At 40.8% G+C, this 14,753-nt stretch overlaps 1 protein-coding gene across 8 annotated transcripts in view; it reads right to left on the bottom strand.

Annotated features, from left to right (window-relative positions):
* Window positions 1-14,753, bottom strand: part of Ambra1 (autophagy and beclin 1 regulator 1) — a 208,886-nt gene that overhangs the window by 162,113 nt on the left and 32,020 nt on the right. For all 8 annotated transcript variants that reach the window (XM_028878938.2, XM_028878941.2, XM_028878942.2 and 5 more), the window contains 4 exons: window positions 2,809-3,062; window positions 2,358-2,416; window positions 1,292-1,475; window positions 37-209 (listed from right to left, as the gene is read on the bottom strand). In XM_028878938.2, coding sequence (XP_028734771.1) covers window positions 37-209; window positions 1,292-1,475; window positions 2,358-2,416; window positions 2,809-2,943 — 551 coding nt within the window. In that variant the 5' untranslated portion in view covers window positions 2,944-3,062. The remainder of the gene's footprint in view (window positions 1-36; window positions 210-1,291; window positions 1,476-2,357; window positions 2,417-2,808; window positions 3,063-14,753) is intronic.

The following is a 14,753-nucleotide window of genomic DNA, read 5'->3' as shown; positions in this document are numbered from 1 at the left end:
TGGTGCCTAACATAGTTGATAGAACACAACACTCACCGGACGCGTTCCATCTCACTAGCTGTCTTCACCACAGCAAAGGGCTCCCGTCGACTCCAATCCCAGAAGTGGATCTCATTGGCAGTGGCAATCAGTAGAAGCTGAGCCGTAGGATGGAAAGCCAAGGACGCTATGGCATTGTTGCTATCTGTGAACCAGCTTTCACTGCCACCCTGCAAATGAACCAATCCCAAGTATTCTCTGATTATAAACTGCCAACAGACTGGGAAGTCCACTTCAAGAAAATTACACTGAAGAGCTAAGTATGATGACTCACACCAATAATCCCAGCACTTAGGAAGCTAAGACAAGAAGACTGCCATATATTTTGAGGGCAGCCTGTTCTACACAGTGAGTTCCAGGCCAGCCTGGACTATATAATGACACCTTGTCTCAAAATAAAGAAAGAGAGAATGAGAGAAAGAAAGGGGGAGAAAGAGGAGAAAGGAGGAAGGGAAAGAAAAGGGGAAAAAGTCCTATATGGGGTTATATAGCTCAGTGGTAGAGCACATGCTTTACATGTATGAAGCCCTGGGTTTGATCCCTAGGGCCTATCTCCATTTGCAGCTATATATTAGAGCACAGTGGTGCATGACTTTAATCCCAGCACTCAGGAAGCAGAAGCATGTGGATCTTGGTGAGTTTGAGGGTGGCATGGTCTACATAGTGAGTTCCAGACCAGCCAGAGTTGTATAGCAAGACCCTGTGTCTAAAATAAATAAATTTCCATTTAAGATAAAATTAGTTCTTATAGGGCTTACTTTAAACATATCCGCTATAAAATAATGTATAAGAACAGCAATCTAGCAGTGCTAATAATTTATAAGACAAATATTACTATCTTCAAGTTAATTATAAAGCCTCTACTCAGTGTGAAAAGACCATCTTGGTACAAATATAGTGCAGAGCAAACCCACTGACCAGTCACTGAGACAAGCAGCATCTTACTTTGATGATCCTGAGTAGAGTACTCTAAGACATTGTGGACAAAAGTCCATACTGAACTCATTTTAGAGCCTCCTCCTATACAATGTTAAATAAAACAGGTGGAAGAAAAGTTTAATATGTTATATATGTCTATAATGGAGAAGTATGAACTAGCATGTCCATCCATCAAGTATGTAATGACTACTAGATCCTCAGGATTAAGTCCCAAGAATGTGGTTAGTTTCTCAGCCAGAATTAAGAATCCAATGGCAAATAAGTACCTGTGTTTAGAATACCAAAGAAAAAAAGCACCTAAGAAAATACTTACATGTAAATCCCAAATCCTAACTTCCCCATCTAGGCAGCCAGAAGCAATAAGGCCTGAGATGGTGGGATGAAAAGTGACACACCATGGAGTACGGCGGTGTCCAATCAGAGAGTGAACACACTTGCCAGTCTTAACCTCTGTAATATAGATGTTATGGTTCACATGTGTGGATGCCAAGAGAGTCCTAGAGAATCAAAATGTAGGCATAATTAAGAAACATGTAGCAGGGAAACAAATTTTACCAGCTTTAGACAACAAAAAACTGATATTATTCCCTATCTACAAATGAAAAAAATTAAGATATGCCTGTTAGGCATTTATCTATACACAACAGAAATATTCCGATCCTTAAAGGCTTCTGGTTTCTCCACACTGTCTCCAAATGACACATAGTGCCTTCAAAGAATAATTTTTCCATCTCAGAAATCCATCATGCCATTGCTAGTCTCTATCAGTCAGGCAAAGCAATTTTACTGAGAACCTGGCTGAGTTTTTTTTTTGTTGTTGTTGTTGTTGTTTTAATATTTATTTATTTATTATGTATACAGCATGTATGACTAGAGGCCAGAAGAGGGCACCACATCTCATTACAGATGGTTGTGAGCCACCATGTGGTTGCTGGGAATTGAACTCAGGACCTCTGGAAGAGCAGTCAGTGCTCTTAACCTCTGAGCCATCTCTCCAGCCCCCTGGCTGAGTTTTGTACCTTGACTTTCACTATTTTCTTTATCATTCTCATTATTCTTCTGGTTGGCATTATTTGTCTACTTTCTTTCCATTTCATATATATGTACATGTGTGTGTGCATATATATACATACACACACACACACACACACACACACACACACACACATATATATCCAATGGCAAATAAGCACCTGAGCACCCATGGCACGGATGTCCCATTTATATACATATATATGTATATACACATATATACAGACCTTCATAGCCATCCAGTGCTTCAGAGAATCTCTAGGGATTAACCTGGATGATCAAGCTAAGCCAAGAGTACAGAAAGCCATGTAATCACAAATCTTAAGCTACAGCTAAGTATTAGGTACCTGTCTGGGCTGAAGGCCAGTAAGAAGGTTGAGCGTGGACTATCAGGCAGTTCTACTCTCTAGGAGAAAATAAATAAATAAATAAATAAATAAATAAATAAATAAATAAATAAATAGACAAACACACATACACACAGAGATAGCATGATTTATAAAGTAGAGCTTACTCTGACAGAAGCCATTCTAAATTAGTACCACAGTACAGAGTAAAATTATGAAGACAATGATCAAGTTATAAATCAAGATAAACCTAAATTCAGAAAAAATATCTACTCTACAGGAAAAAATATTTCTAGTCTTAGCTTTCACATTATAAACCATTTCCCCAAAGTAGCTATAAAGTCTCATAAACAAGATAAATTACATTCTCACTCTCTGCCATTAATCTACTCTAAGGTACCACTTTCTTGTCCTCCCCATAAATCCTGTGTCAAAAGCCCTGGTTTCTTACCTTGCCCTCCCATTTCATCCATCGAGTCTTATCTTCCACCAGCTCCTGCAGAAGTCGCTGAGCACCCATGGCACGAGTGCCCCGTTCTCGGCCCCAGAGGATCCGGACAGCATTCTTCTCTGGGACAACCTTCATGGTGCTCAGGAGCCACTGTCACACCAGGGACCAGAACTGAAGGAGCAAATAATAGCTCCACACACAGAAGCAGCTAAAATGAGGCCATTCAAGTCCTTGTCAGTTGTCCTCATGGAAATCTAAGGAATGAAGAATAATGCCAAATAATGCCTATTCTGCACCCGAGAAGCTTCCATTGCCAATACAATTCTAGCTCAAAGGAAAAAGTGTTATTTTCTATTTAACTGTGGTTGCCGAGAAAGGGGACTTCTGGAATTTTTCTTTCAAAAATATTCCATCTTATCATATTCCTCCTATAGCTCTACTTTACATATGAAAAACTGGACATTTCTACCAAATTTATTCCATTCATATTCTTTTATAAGGCAGAAAAAAAAAAAACCGTGCTCTTAATAAAAATGCCTAAAAACTCTGCTTAAAAACAAAATGTGGGGTTATGGGTAGGGCCAGTGGTACAGGCCCTGGGCTCCCAGCACAACAAAAAATAAACAGCTAGGGAGATGGCTCAGTGGGTACAGGGCTTGCTGCCCAAGCATTTAGTTCAGATCCCCAGAGCCCAGGTAAAAAGCCAAGCACAGCAGTATACTGCCTGCATCCTAGCACTGGGAAGTGGAGACAAGTAGATTCCTGGAGTCTGCTGGCCTAGTAAAATCAGTGAGCTCCAGATTCAATAAGAGGCCCTGTATCAAAAAATAAGGTGGAGAGCAACTAAAAACAATGCCTAGCATCTACCCCTGGTTTGAATGAGAGTGAGCCCCACAGGCTTATATATTTGAATGCATGGTCCCTAGTCAGTAGAACTATTTTTGGGAAGAATTAGGTGCAGCCTTGTTGAAGAAGGATGTGTCACTGGTAGTGAGCACTGAGTTTTCAAAAGTCAATTCTAGGCCCAGGTGCATGAGCACTCATTCTCTCTGTCTCTCTCTCTACCTTGTGTTGTAAATCAGATGTAAACTCTGCCTGGTGCCATGCTCCCCACCATGACGGTCATAGAATCACACTCTGAAGCTATAAGCAAGCCTCCAACTGAATGCTTTTTTTTTATAAGTTGTCTTGGTCATGTGTCTCTTCACAGCAATAGAACAGAGACTAAGACAAACATGAACATATACACATACATATACCACATATACATAATAAGCATAAATAACTAGGCTGGGGTATAGCTCAGTAGTAGAGCTCCTGTTTAGCATGAGACCCTGTATTCAATTTCTAGCACTATAAAAAAAATCGGTAATATCTTAAAATACTTTGGAAAGTCAGGGCACAGTAACTTAGACAAAAAATTATACAGAGGAACTGTGGTGGGGGCTGTTGTGTAGTTCAGTGGCAGAATGGTGGCCTAGCATTTCTAAAGCCCTTGGTTTTATCTTTAGCACTGAAAAGAAAGAATGAGAGAGGAGGGGAGGGAAAAAAAAGGAGGGGGAAAGATTAAAAAATACAATGGTTGTTTCTGAGTGACAGCTTAATGTAACTTTTTGTTGTTGTTGTTGTTGTTGTTGTTGTTGTTGTTATTCGAGACAGGGTTTCTCTGTGTAGCTTTGGAGCCTGTCCTATAACTCACTTTGTAGCCCAGGCTGGTCTTGAACTCACAGAGATCCACCAGGCTCTGCCTCCTGAGTGCTGGGATTAAAGGTGAGCACCACCACCGCCCTCTACTTCAGTTTTTAAGACAAGGTTTATATAGCCCAAATTGGCTTTAATCTCCTGTTCCAAGTGTCTCTACCTCCAAATACTGGGATTTCAGACATAAGGCACTATGCCTGGCTTCTTTTTGCCTTTTAAATTGCAAAAGTAATAACTGTCAGAGTGGGTCATGGTTACACAAACCTATAATCAGAGCACTTGTGAGGCTGAGACAAGATGATCAAGGCTTTGAAGGCAGACCAGGCTACATGAAAAGTTCCAAGACATCCTGAGCTGCAGAACAAGGCCTTGTCTTAAAATAAAAAGAGAGGAGGGTGAACCAGGCAGTGGTGGCACACTCCTTAAATCACAGTACTCAGAAGGTAGAGCCAGGTGGATCTCTGTGAGTTTTACAGGCCAGCCTGGTCTACAGAGTGAGTTCTAGGACCATTTCACAGAGAAACTCTCTGTCTGGAAAAACCAAGTGGGGTGGGGGGAAGGTGGCAAGATGGCTCAGCAGGTAAAGGTACTTGTCACAGAGACCAAGTTTGACCCCCATAACCACTGTAAAGGTAGAAGGAAAAAAACAACCCCAGAAAGTTGTTCCCTGACTTCCGCACATACACAAGCACAAAATAAAAACTTTTAAAACTAAGACAAAGGAGAAAGTAACTGATTATTATAGGAGTCAAACAATAACTTCCTCCTTCCATTTCTCAAAAAGCTGCTATCTAAAAAGCACACAAATAGATGCATCAAATACAGACATAAGGAAAAATATTTATAGCTTGTGCTGAAAGAGTTTTCCTTCTAGAGTATTAAAACGGATAAGGTCAGAAAGAATCTAGAGTAAGGCAAGCCCCAATTTCCTAGGCCCATATAGTCAGACAAGATGATCAAGGCTTTGAAGCCAGACCAGGCTACATGACAAATTCCATGACATCCTGAGCTGTAGAGCAAGGCCTTGTCTTAAAATAAAAGTAGAGCCGGGCGGTGGTGGCGCATGCCTTTAGTCCCAGCACTCAGGAGGCAGAGCCAGGTGGATCTCTGTGAGTTCAAGGCCAGCCTGGTCTACAGAGTGAGATCCAGGACAAGCACCAAAACTACACAGAGAAACCTTTGATTCATTCTCATGCTATAATTCTTACCTAAGTGCTTTGTTTTGTTTGCTTTGCTGTGTTTGGGTGCTGGGGCTTGAACTCAGGACCCTGAGTTTGCTTGACAAGTACTATACCACCACAACACACACCCAAGCCTCTCCTCACCAACACATAAATAAGTACACAGTGAAAATGTTAACACCGAGTAGCAGGCCTCCAGAGTAGCTAGGCTGATCTCTTTGGTGACATGTTCAACTCAGATTAGAAACAAAATTTTAAGTGTGAACCTGCTCCAGGCTTCCCTTTGTTCAAAATAACAAATACTTGAAGCATTTCTTACCTTTTATTACTAACCAAGAAGGTACAAGAAAAAACAGTTCCTATTAGTTCACCTTAACTCTGTACTGAAAGTATAATTCTTCTACCTAATATAGAGAGCTTCAGAGGATAACTTTGAAAATCCTTTGACCTAACAATGCAACCTAAAGTACATTTAAGTCATTTATAATCTCACAACAAATGGTAGAAACAGTAGGAGCAGTCCCATTTATTTGCTTGGTGTGAGTGAGTGAGTGAGTGAGTGAGTGAGTGAGTGAGTGAGTGAGTGAGAGAGGGGGGGGCAGAGGGAGCACACACCAAGTCACGGGATAACCTACAGGAGTCAGTTCTCTCTTTTCACCAAGTGGGTTCCAGGAACCGAATTTAAGTCATTAGGCAGCAAGTACCTTTACCCCTGAGCAACCTCACTAGTCCAGGCTCATTTTTAAAAAATAAAATCAAGGGGCTCGAGAGATGGCTCAGAAGGTAAGAACACTGGCTGCTTTCCAGAAGACCCAGGTTCAATTCCCAGAACCCACATGTCAGTTCACAATTGTCTGTAACTCCAGTTCTAGGGCTTCTGACACCTTCACACAGACATACATGCAGGCAAAACATCAATGAACACAAAATAGAAAATAAATTTAAAAAAATAATAAAAAAAATTAAAAATCTGCCTTTCTGTCCTCCTATAACTCAAACAGAAAAACAAAGTACAAGTTACAGATATTATATAATCAAAAAAACTGTGATATAACATTAAGTTCCTACAGGAATCAAAAAAAGAAAGAGTTCTTACAAATATCAACATCAAGATTACTAAAAAGGCCGGGCGGTGGTGGCGCACGCCTTTAATCCCAGCACTCGGGAGGCAGAGCCAGGCGGATCTCTGTGAGTTCGAGGCCAGCCTGGGCTACCAAGTGAGTTCCAGGAAAAGGCCCAAAGCTACACAGAGAAACCCTGTCTCGAAAAACAAAAAAAAAAAAAAAAAAAAAAAAAAAAAAGATTACTAAAAAGGCCAGGGAGTGGTGGCAGAGGCAGGCTGATCTGAATTCAAAGTCAGCCTGATCTACAGTGAGTTCCAGGACAGCCAGAGCTATGTAAAGAAATCCTCTCCAGGAAAAAAATAAAATAAAAAATTACCAAAAAGCGTCTATCAGTTTCCAGGGACCTAAACTCAAGAGTTCAAACCAGCAACAATTTGACTGACTGGTAGACAGAACTTAGAGGCACCAAAACAATTGCATCTCTCTCTTTTATATTTACTATTGTTTAAAAGAAAATAGATATTTCACTTTTTTTTTTTTTTCTGGTTTTGTTTGAAGCAGAGTCTCACTGTATAACCCCAGCTGGCCTGGAACTCCCTTTGTAAACCAGGCTGGCCTTGAACTCACAGATAATCTGCCTACCACTCTGTCTCCCAAGTGCTTGGATAGTGGCATGCTCCACCATGCCCTGGCCCCTCCTGATATGATCTTAACAGCCATATGCTAGATTTTGCTGCATCCCATATAACCAAAAGAAGCCAAATTAAACTAAAGTCAGATAGGCCTGTGGCTAAGGAGGAAGTGTCAGTCAAGTGCTTTTCATTCCTGTTTTTAAAAAGGAAGAAGAAGCAAGTTCCATAGACACAGAAAGCTTAGAATAGTCTCTGATGCCACTGTGAAGTCCCCCAAATAAGTACTTAATCATAAAAAAAGCCATATACATGTAGAAGAAAAAGGACATGAAAAAGATATCTATACAAAATCAATGCCAAGATTCCACCCCATTTACCTAATAAAACTAATCACTCCAAAAAGATAAAGTGAGGGGAATCACCTTCACAGATTTGATATCTACTATGTAATTATATTTAACTACTCTACACAAAGTCATCTAAAGTATGACACAACTCACTAGAAACTAAAAGTTACAGGTTCTTCTTGCAATCTGATCATCTATGCCTACGATTTTCTTCTACCTTCTAGTTAAGATTCTGGGTGCTGGTCGGTGGTGGTGCATGCCTTTAATTTTAGCTCTGAGGAGGCAGAGACAGGTGGATCTCTGTGAGTTCCAGGCCAGCCTGTTCTACAGAGAGAGTTCCAGGATAGCCAGGGCTACTCAGAGAAACCCTGTTTCAAAAACAAAACAAAACAAAAAACAAGAGGTCAACTTAGCCAGAATACCTAATCTCAAGGCAGCCAGAGCTACTCCTTGAGACTCTTTCAAACCAACCAACCAACCAACCAACCGCCCACCCGACACAGAGAGGGAAAAAAAAGACTTTGGATAAGTCACTCAACTCCTTTGGGTCCTCCTTCTCTTCTTTATAAGACTGTTGTAAGGCTCCAGTTAAGTAAAGAGCTGTGGAAGTGTTACATTTCACTGCTGTTAAGGTTGTCAGTATTAGCGAATCCTCCTGAGTTCACTATGGTTCCCCTCACTAAACAATAAGGCCAACTAAACCCACTGGTAACCACACTTACTTGTGTGCACAATCCTGCACAAGTAAGTGTGGTTACCAGTGGAGTCCAGGAGGGAACATAGGATCATCAAATCATCTGGAGTTAGTTTGCTTGGAGCTGAAGCAGGAGGTTATGGGTCCTTCTGTAAGCACACAGGTACTCAGAACTATGATCAAGCCATATGCTAGAGTAGTATGTCCTCTTAACTGCTGAGTCATCTGACAAGTTGATCTTGTCTTATAGCATTTGGGGACTGTGATTCAGAAAATTAAGACCTCTTCAGTCGTTTGCAAAAACCTCCCCCACAGCTCCCTATGTAGAAGTTTAAGAGTGATCTTAAACTTCTGATCACTCTTAAACTTCTGATCCTCCTGCCTCCACCTCCCCAGTGTACCAGCATACCCAGTTTTCAGTGCTAGGAGTTAAACCTAGGGAAGAGTTTCATGCACGTTAGGCAAACTCTCTACCAACTGAGCTGCATGCATCCTCAGCCCCCTGCTTAGATGTTAACAGAGTTCAATTTCCTCATTTATTTAACTGTTATGTATCTGTCACTTGAATGTGTACATGAAGACAAAAAAAAAATCTAAGACTAAAATCAGCCATGAAATACTGGCACATATTCAGTAATATATAGGTTTTAATCTAAGATTTACCTCTTGGGAAAAAAATAATAATCAGTACCCTGGGACTGGTGAGATGGCTCAGCAGATAGTGGTACTCCTGCCAAGTCTGACAACCCGAGTTCATCCCTAGGACCAGCATAGCAGAGAGAACCAACTCACAAAAGCTGTCCTCTGAACTTTACATATGTGCTATAGTACTCACATGTGCAAGAATATGCACAATGCATAAAATACATTTTAACATAAATGTAATAAAAATTATAAATCTAGGATGGAGAGATGGTTCAGTACTTGAGAGTACCAGCTGCTCTTCCAGAGGACCTGGGTTCAATTACTAACACCTACATGGCAGCTCACAACTATCTGCAACTCCAGTTCCAGGGAATTCAGTGTCTTTTTCTGACATCCTCAGGCTGTACACACAAGATGCACAGACAAATATAAAGACAAAAAATTCATTCACATAAAAAATTTTAATATAAGTAATTAAAACCCCTAGAGCTAGCCTGGCAGTGGTGGCACACGCCTATAATTCCAGCACTCAGGAGGCAGAGGCAGTTGAATCTCTGAGTTCGAGGCCAGCCTGGTCTACAGAGTGAGTTCCAGGACAGCCAGGGCTATACAGAGAAACCCTGTCTCGAAAAACAAAAAAATGCTAGAGGCAGGCATGATGGATGGCAAACATCTGTAATTCTAGAACTCAAGAAACAGAGGCTGATGGACTGAAAGTCCTTAAGACTAAAGAAGATCAGATCTTTTAAAAAAAAAAAAATACTGGGGGGAAAAAAAGGAAAATGGGGAAGGGATAGAGAGAGATGACCCCAAAGTTAAGAGCACTTCCTGCTCTTTCAGAGAATCTATATATGTTCAGTTACCAGCACCTACATGGTGCTTCTCACAACTGCCTATAATTCAAACTGTAGGGCAGTGGTTCTCAACCTTCTTAATGATAGGACCCTTTAATACAATTCCTCATGTTGTGATGACCTCTCCAACCATAAAATTATTTTTGTTGCTACCTCAAAACTCTAATTTTGCTACTATCATGAACTGTAATGTAAAATTCTGTGTTTTCCATGGTCTTAGGCGACCCTTGTAAATGGGTTGTTTGACACCCCCCAAAGGATTGAGACTTACAGATTGAGAATCACTGATCTAAGTACTCTGATGTCTTTCTGGCCTCCACTGGGTGTGTGTGTGTGTGTGTGTGTGTGTGTGTGTGTGTGTGTGTGTGTGTGCATGTGCGTACGCACGCGCGCGCGCGCATCATATACTCACAGAGATAACATACAAATAATAATAATAAAAAAATCATAAATTTCATTTTAAATCTTGAGCTGGTTATATAGCTCAATGGTACAGTAACTGTGTAGACATTCATAAAGCTGTGAGTTGATGTCCAATACCATCAAAAGAAAGATAAATTTAAAAAATTCTTTAAATAAACCTAAGATCACTTGCATAACTAAAGTTCTCCCAACAACTGGAAAATTAACTACAAAATGTCAAGTCTTTAATTAGAGGCCTAAAAGTGGCCTAGTGCTTTACAGAAACACCATGTGGGTGGAGTTTCTACACACAAGTTTTTCTATAATTGGAAGCTTTGTTTTCATCAACAGGACCTTACTATAAGGAACACTCTAGAACCAAAAACTAAGAAGCAAACACCAAACCCATCTCCATACAGCTCTTGCCAGTCTCTTACACTAGACTAAATTTGGGGGGGGGAGATTTTGGGAAACACCATAAATCAAAACTATAAACAAGTAAACAAGTAGCAAATTCTGAAAGCAAACTTACCCAGAAGCAGGAAAATTGTTATCATGAACTGTGTTTCTACTCTGTGTTGACTACTAGAAGATATTCTAGGATGTGACAAAGTACTAACTGTGATTGAATCTAGATGGAGAAGTTATATGTAATGTTTTTTAGTCATAATTCCTAAGATAGGGACAGTACAGTATAACCAGATAAACAGACAGATAGACAGACAGAGATGACAGAGATGATAGATAGATAGATAGATAGATAGATAGATAGATAGATAGATAGATGATAGATAGATAGATAGATAGACAGACAGAGGATAGATAGATATAGATGATAGATAGATAGATAGATAGATAGATAGATAGATAGATAGATAGATAGATAGATAGGCAGGCAGACCGACCCATCCACAACCACAGAAGTTGATTAAATCCCAGTTCTAGAGGTGGGGGTGTGGTTAGCTCAATGTTATTAAACTTTTCCTGCTGCGAATGAAGTCAGCACTGGGGAAAAAAGGGGTGGGGAGCAGCCCTTCAATCCCAGCAGTTGGGAGGCAGAGGCCAGCCTGGTTTACAAAGAGTTCAGGACAGCCAGAGCTGTTATACAGAGAATTTCTAGGGTACTTGGGAATTAAGATCAGAAGAATCAGGAGTTTAAGGTTATCCTCAGCTACAACAATGAGGTTGAGATCAGCCTGTGTCTCATGACACCCTGTCTCAGAAAAACTAGCCCAACTCCATTTCTCCATCATTTATTTCCTATGAAGTCAGGCTAGTTTGATTTGCAATCCTCGAGCTCAGTTTTATCAGTGTTCAAGTGTGAATGTGTACCACACCCTACCCCATCATTTTCTTAGCATACAAAAGTTTCCTGATCTCTCAGAATAAAATTACTTAACCTCCCTGTACCTTAGTTTCCTCATTCATAAGAATTTAACTATTAGCAGTAGTATACATTATGGAATTACCATCAGGATTTACCATGTAAAAACTGTTCACTATTACATACTTCTAATGTTTGCGGTGGAGCAACAGCCCCATTCTGTAATGAAGAATAAAGCATAAATCTTAATGTATGTAACAAAATAATTTTAGATCATAAGGTCCTATAAAGCAAATTAAATTTAAAACAAATTCTAAGCTAGGTATGATGTCTCATATCTGTCATCCTAGCACTGAGAGAGATCACAAGCTAGAGGATGGCCTGGCTACACAGTGAGTTCTGGGCCAGTCTGAGCTACAGAGTAAGACAAAACAAACAAATAAAAACAAAACAAGCCGGGCGGTGGTGGCGCACGCCTTTAATCCCAGCACTTGGGAGGCAGAGGCAGGTGGATCTTTGTGAGTTCGAGGCCAGCCTGGTCTACAGAGCGAGATCCAGGAAAGGCGCAAAGCTACACAGAGAAACCCTTTCTCGGGGGGGAAAAAAAAAAAAAAAAAAAAAGAATAAATAAACAATACAGCCAGGCATACTGGTGCATACCTTTGATTCACTATTTCAAGGGCAGAGGCAGGCGGATCTCTGAGTTTGAGGCCTGCCTTGTCTATATAGTGAGTTCAAGGACAGCCAGACCTAGAGTGAGACCCTGTTTCAAAAAAAACAAACTGGCTTCTCTGAGTTCTAATTCAAAAAAAATGTAACATCTAATGCCTTTCTTAAGATTTTTTATTTACTTTTTTATTTGTGTGAGTATGTGTGTGGGGAGGGATCATGTGCACACATATGCAGATGCAAAATTGTTAGCAGACTTGCCCCGAAACTCTGGATATTCTCACATTTTCTCTAAAGACTCCTCCCCCAGTACAGCTTCTTACAGCCCTCTCCTGGCCAGCTTTCCTGGACTCTATCTCAAAAAGCATGACTACTTCTTCTCCTTTTGCCTCCTCTTGAAAGGGGCTGGGGTTTACAGCTGATCTCCCTAGTTAATAAAATGTCTCCCACATGGTCTAGCTATTAGGTTCCTTGGATTCCCCCAGATGGCCTAAATTTAACTCCCAGTGTAGGGATGTAAAAATTTTGTTGAGTGTGGTGGCACCTATCTAATCTCAGCACTCACTCAGGAGGCAGTGGTGAGCAGATTTCTGTTAATCGGAGACCAGCCCAGTCTCCACATCAAGTTCCTGGCTGGAGTTGAGGGGATATCAAACTAATAAAGAGTCCTCAAAGGGCTGGAAAGAAGGCTATTCTTCCAGAGGACCAGGTTCAGTTCCCAGCACCCACATGGAAGCTCACAACCATCTGTAATTCTAATTCCAGGGGATCCAATAGCCTCTTCTGACTGCTATAGGCACCAGGCATGAGGAGTGTGGTACACATACATACAGATAGACAAAAACCCTCAAAAAAAAAATCCTCATACACATCATTTTTAAATGATCCTCAAATACCAAATAAATGAACAAATAAAATTCTACACAAAAAGTATCCACGCCAGGCAGTGGTAGTGCACACCTTTAATCCCAGCACTGGGAAGGACGAGCCAGCCTGGTGTACAGGGCAAGATCCAGGACAGCACCAAAACTACACAGAAAAACCCTGTCTCAAAAAAAAAAAAAAAAAAAAAAAAAAAAAGATCCACTGGAGTATGCTCAAAACAATTTCAGATTAAACATTTTATCACTGTCTTTTTTTTTGACAAATTAAAATTATGACATAATAGTTAAAATAACAGCTAACATTTTTATAGTGCTAGACTCTGATCTTAGCACTTTGCATAACAGTTTTTGCTCACTGTGTAGCTCAGGTTGGCCTTCAAGTTATAATCCTCCTGGCTCTCTGTCTCAGATGCTTCAGTTAGAAGCATGTACTTCACAAAAGAACTTCTTAATAACCCCCACAGCCCCACCCAAACATGAGATGCAAAGAATCACTCCCAGAGTGGATGATTCAGAATTTGAACCCAGAAAAGCTGATGAGTAACTGTCTCTTTAAAAAAAAAAACAAAACAGGTTGGGGATTTAAGCTCAGTGGTAGAGCGCTTGCCTAGCAAGCACAAGGCCCTGGGTTCAGTCCTCAGCTCTGGAAGAAAAAAAAAAACAGGCCTAGTCTACAGAGCAAGTCCCAGGACAGCCAAGGCTACAAAGAGAAGCCGTTTAAAAAAAAAAAATGAACCCAGGAAGTCTGACACGGAAGTCTACACATTGAATTACCACAGGAAGACAAAGTCACCTACAACTGTTTCTAAGTTCATGTGCTAGCTTAACACTATATGACACTAACCATGTTCCACTTATTTTATGCTTTATCAACTGCAAATCTGTATGCTTTATATTTTTAGTGTTCATTTCCTCAGAGGTCAAGAAAAAATGGGGCTGGGTAAGTGGCTCAGTTGGCAAAGTGCCTGAGTTAGAGCCTCCCAGTACCCATTTTTAAAAGTGCATGGCAGTATACACTGGTATTCCCAGCACTGGGGGATGGGTGAGGGTGGAGATGGGGCAGAGACTTGATCATTGTCGCAACTTTCTCAGGGTCCCCTAAAGATGCCATTGCCCCTAGACAACAGAAAGCAGTCTAGAGAACAAGTTGCCCACATTCCCAAGAGGTGGGGTGGGTGATTCTTTGTCATTCAATGGGTTATGGATGTTTGTCACTGTTTAGGGGTTTGGTTGCAAGTTGTTACTGGTCATGGTCAGGGAGAAAGCTGAGCAAAGGAGATTAGATTCAGGAATCTCTTTCTGAAATAAAAAAAAAGGGGCGATATAGTGTAAGAATGATAAGATAAACTTTTAAGGTTCGTGCTACATCTGGCATCCAACGTTCCTGGTACAAATTCACGAAAGACTTTGAGGCCAGCCTAGGAGGCTTGCTAAGGAGAAACTTAGCCGAGCCACAAACATTGGCGGTGGGACCATGGAGGCAGCAGCTGCTGCTCCAAATTGTTGGCTGCTTCTCATCGTGTTGGTGACTGTGGTGATGCTGCTACC

This window comes from Peromyscus leucopus, chromosome 4 (assembly GCF_004664715.2).
Source record: "Peromyscus leucopus breed LL Stock chromosome 4, UCI_PerLeu_2.1, whole genome shotgun sequence".
NCBI classification, from domain to species: domain Eukaryota; kingdom Metazoa; phylum Chordata; class Mammalia; order Rodentia; family Cricetidae; genus Peromyscus; species Peromyscus leucopus.
The sequence above is the reverse complement of the archived record's forward strand: the minus strand, read 5'-3'. Positions and strand labels throughout refer to the sequence as shown.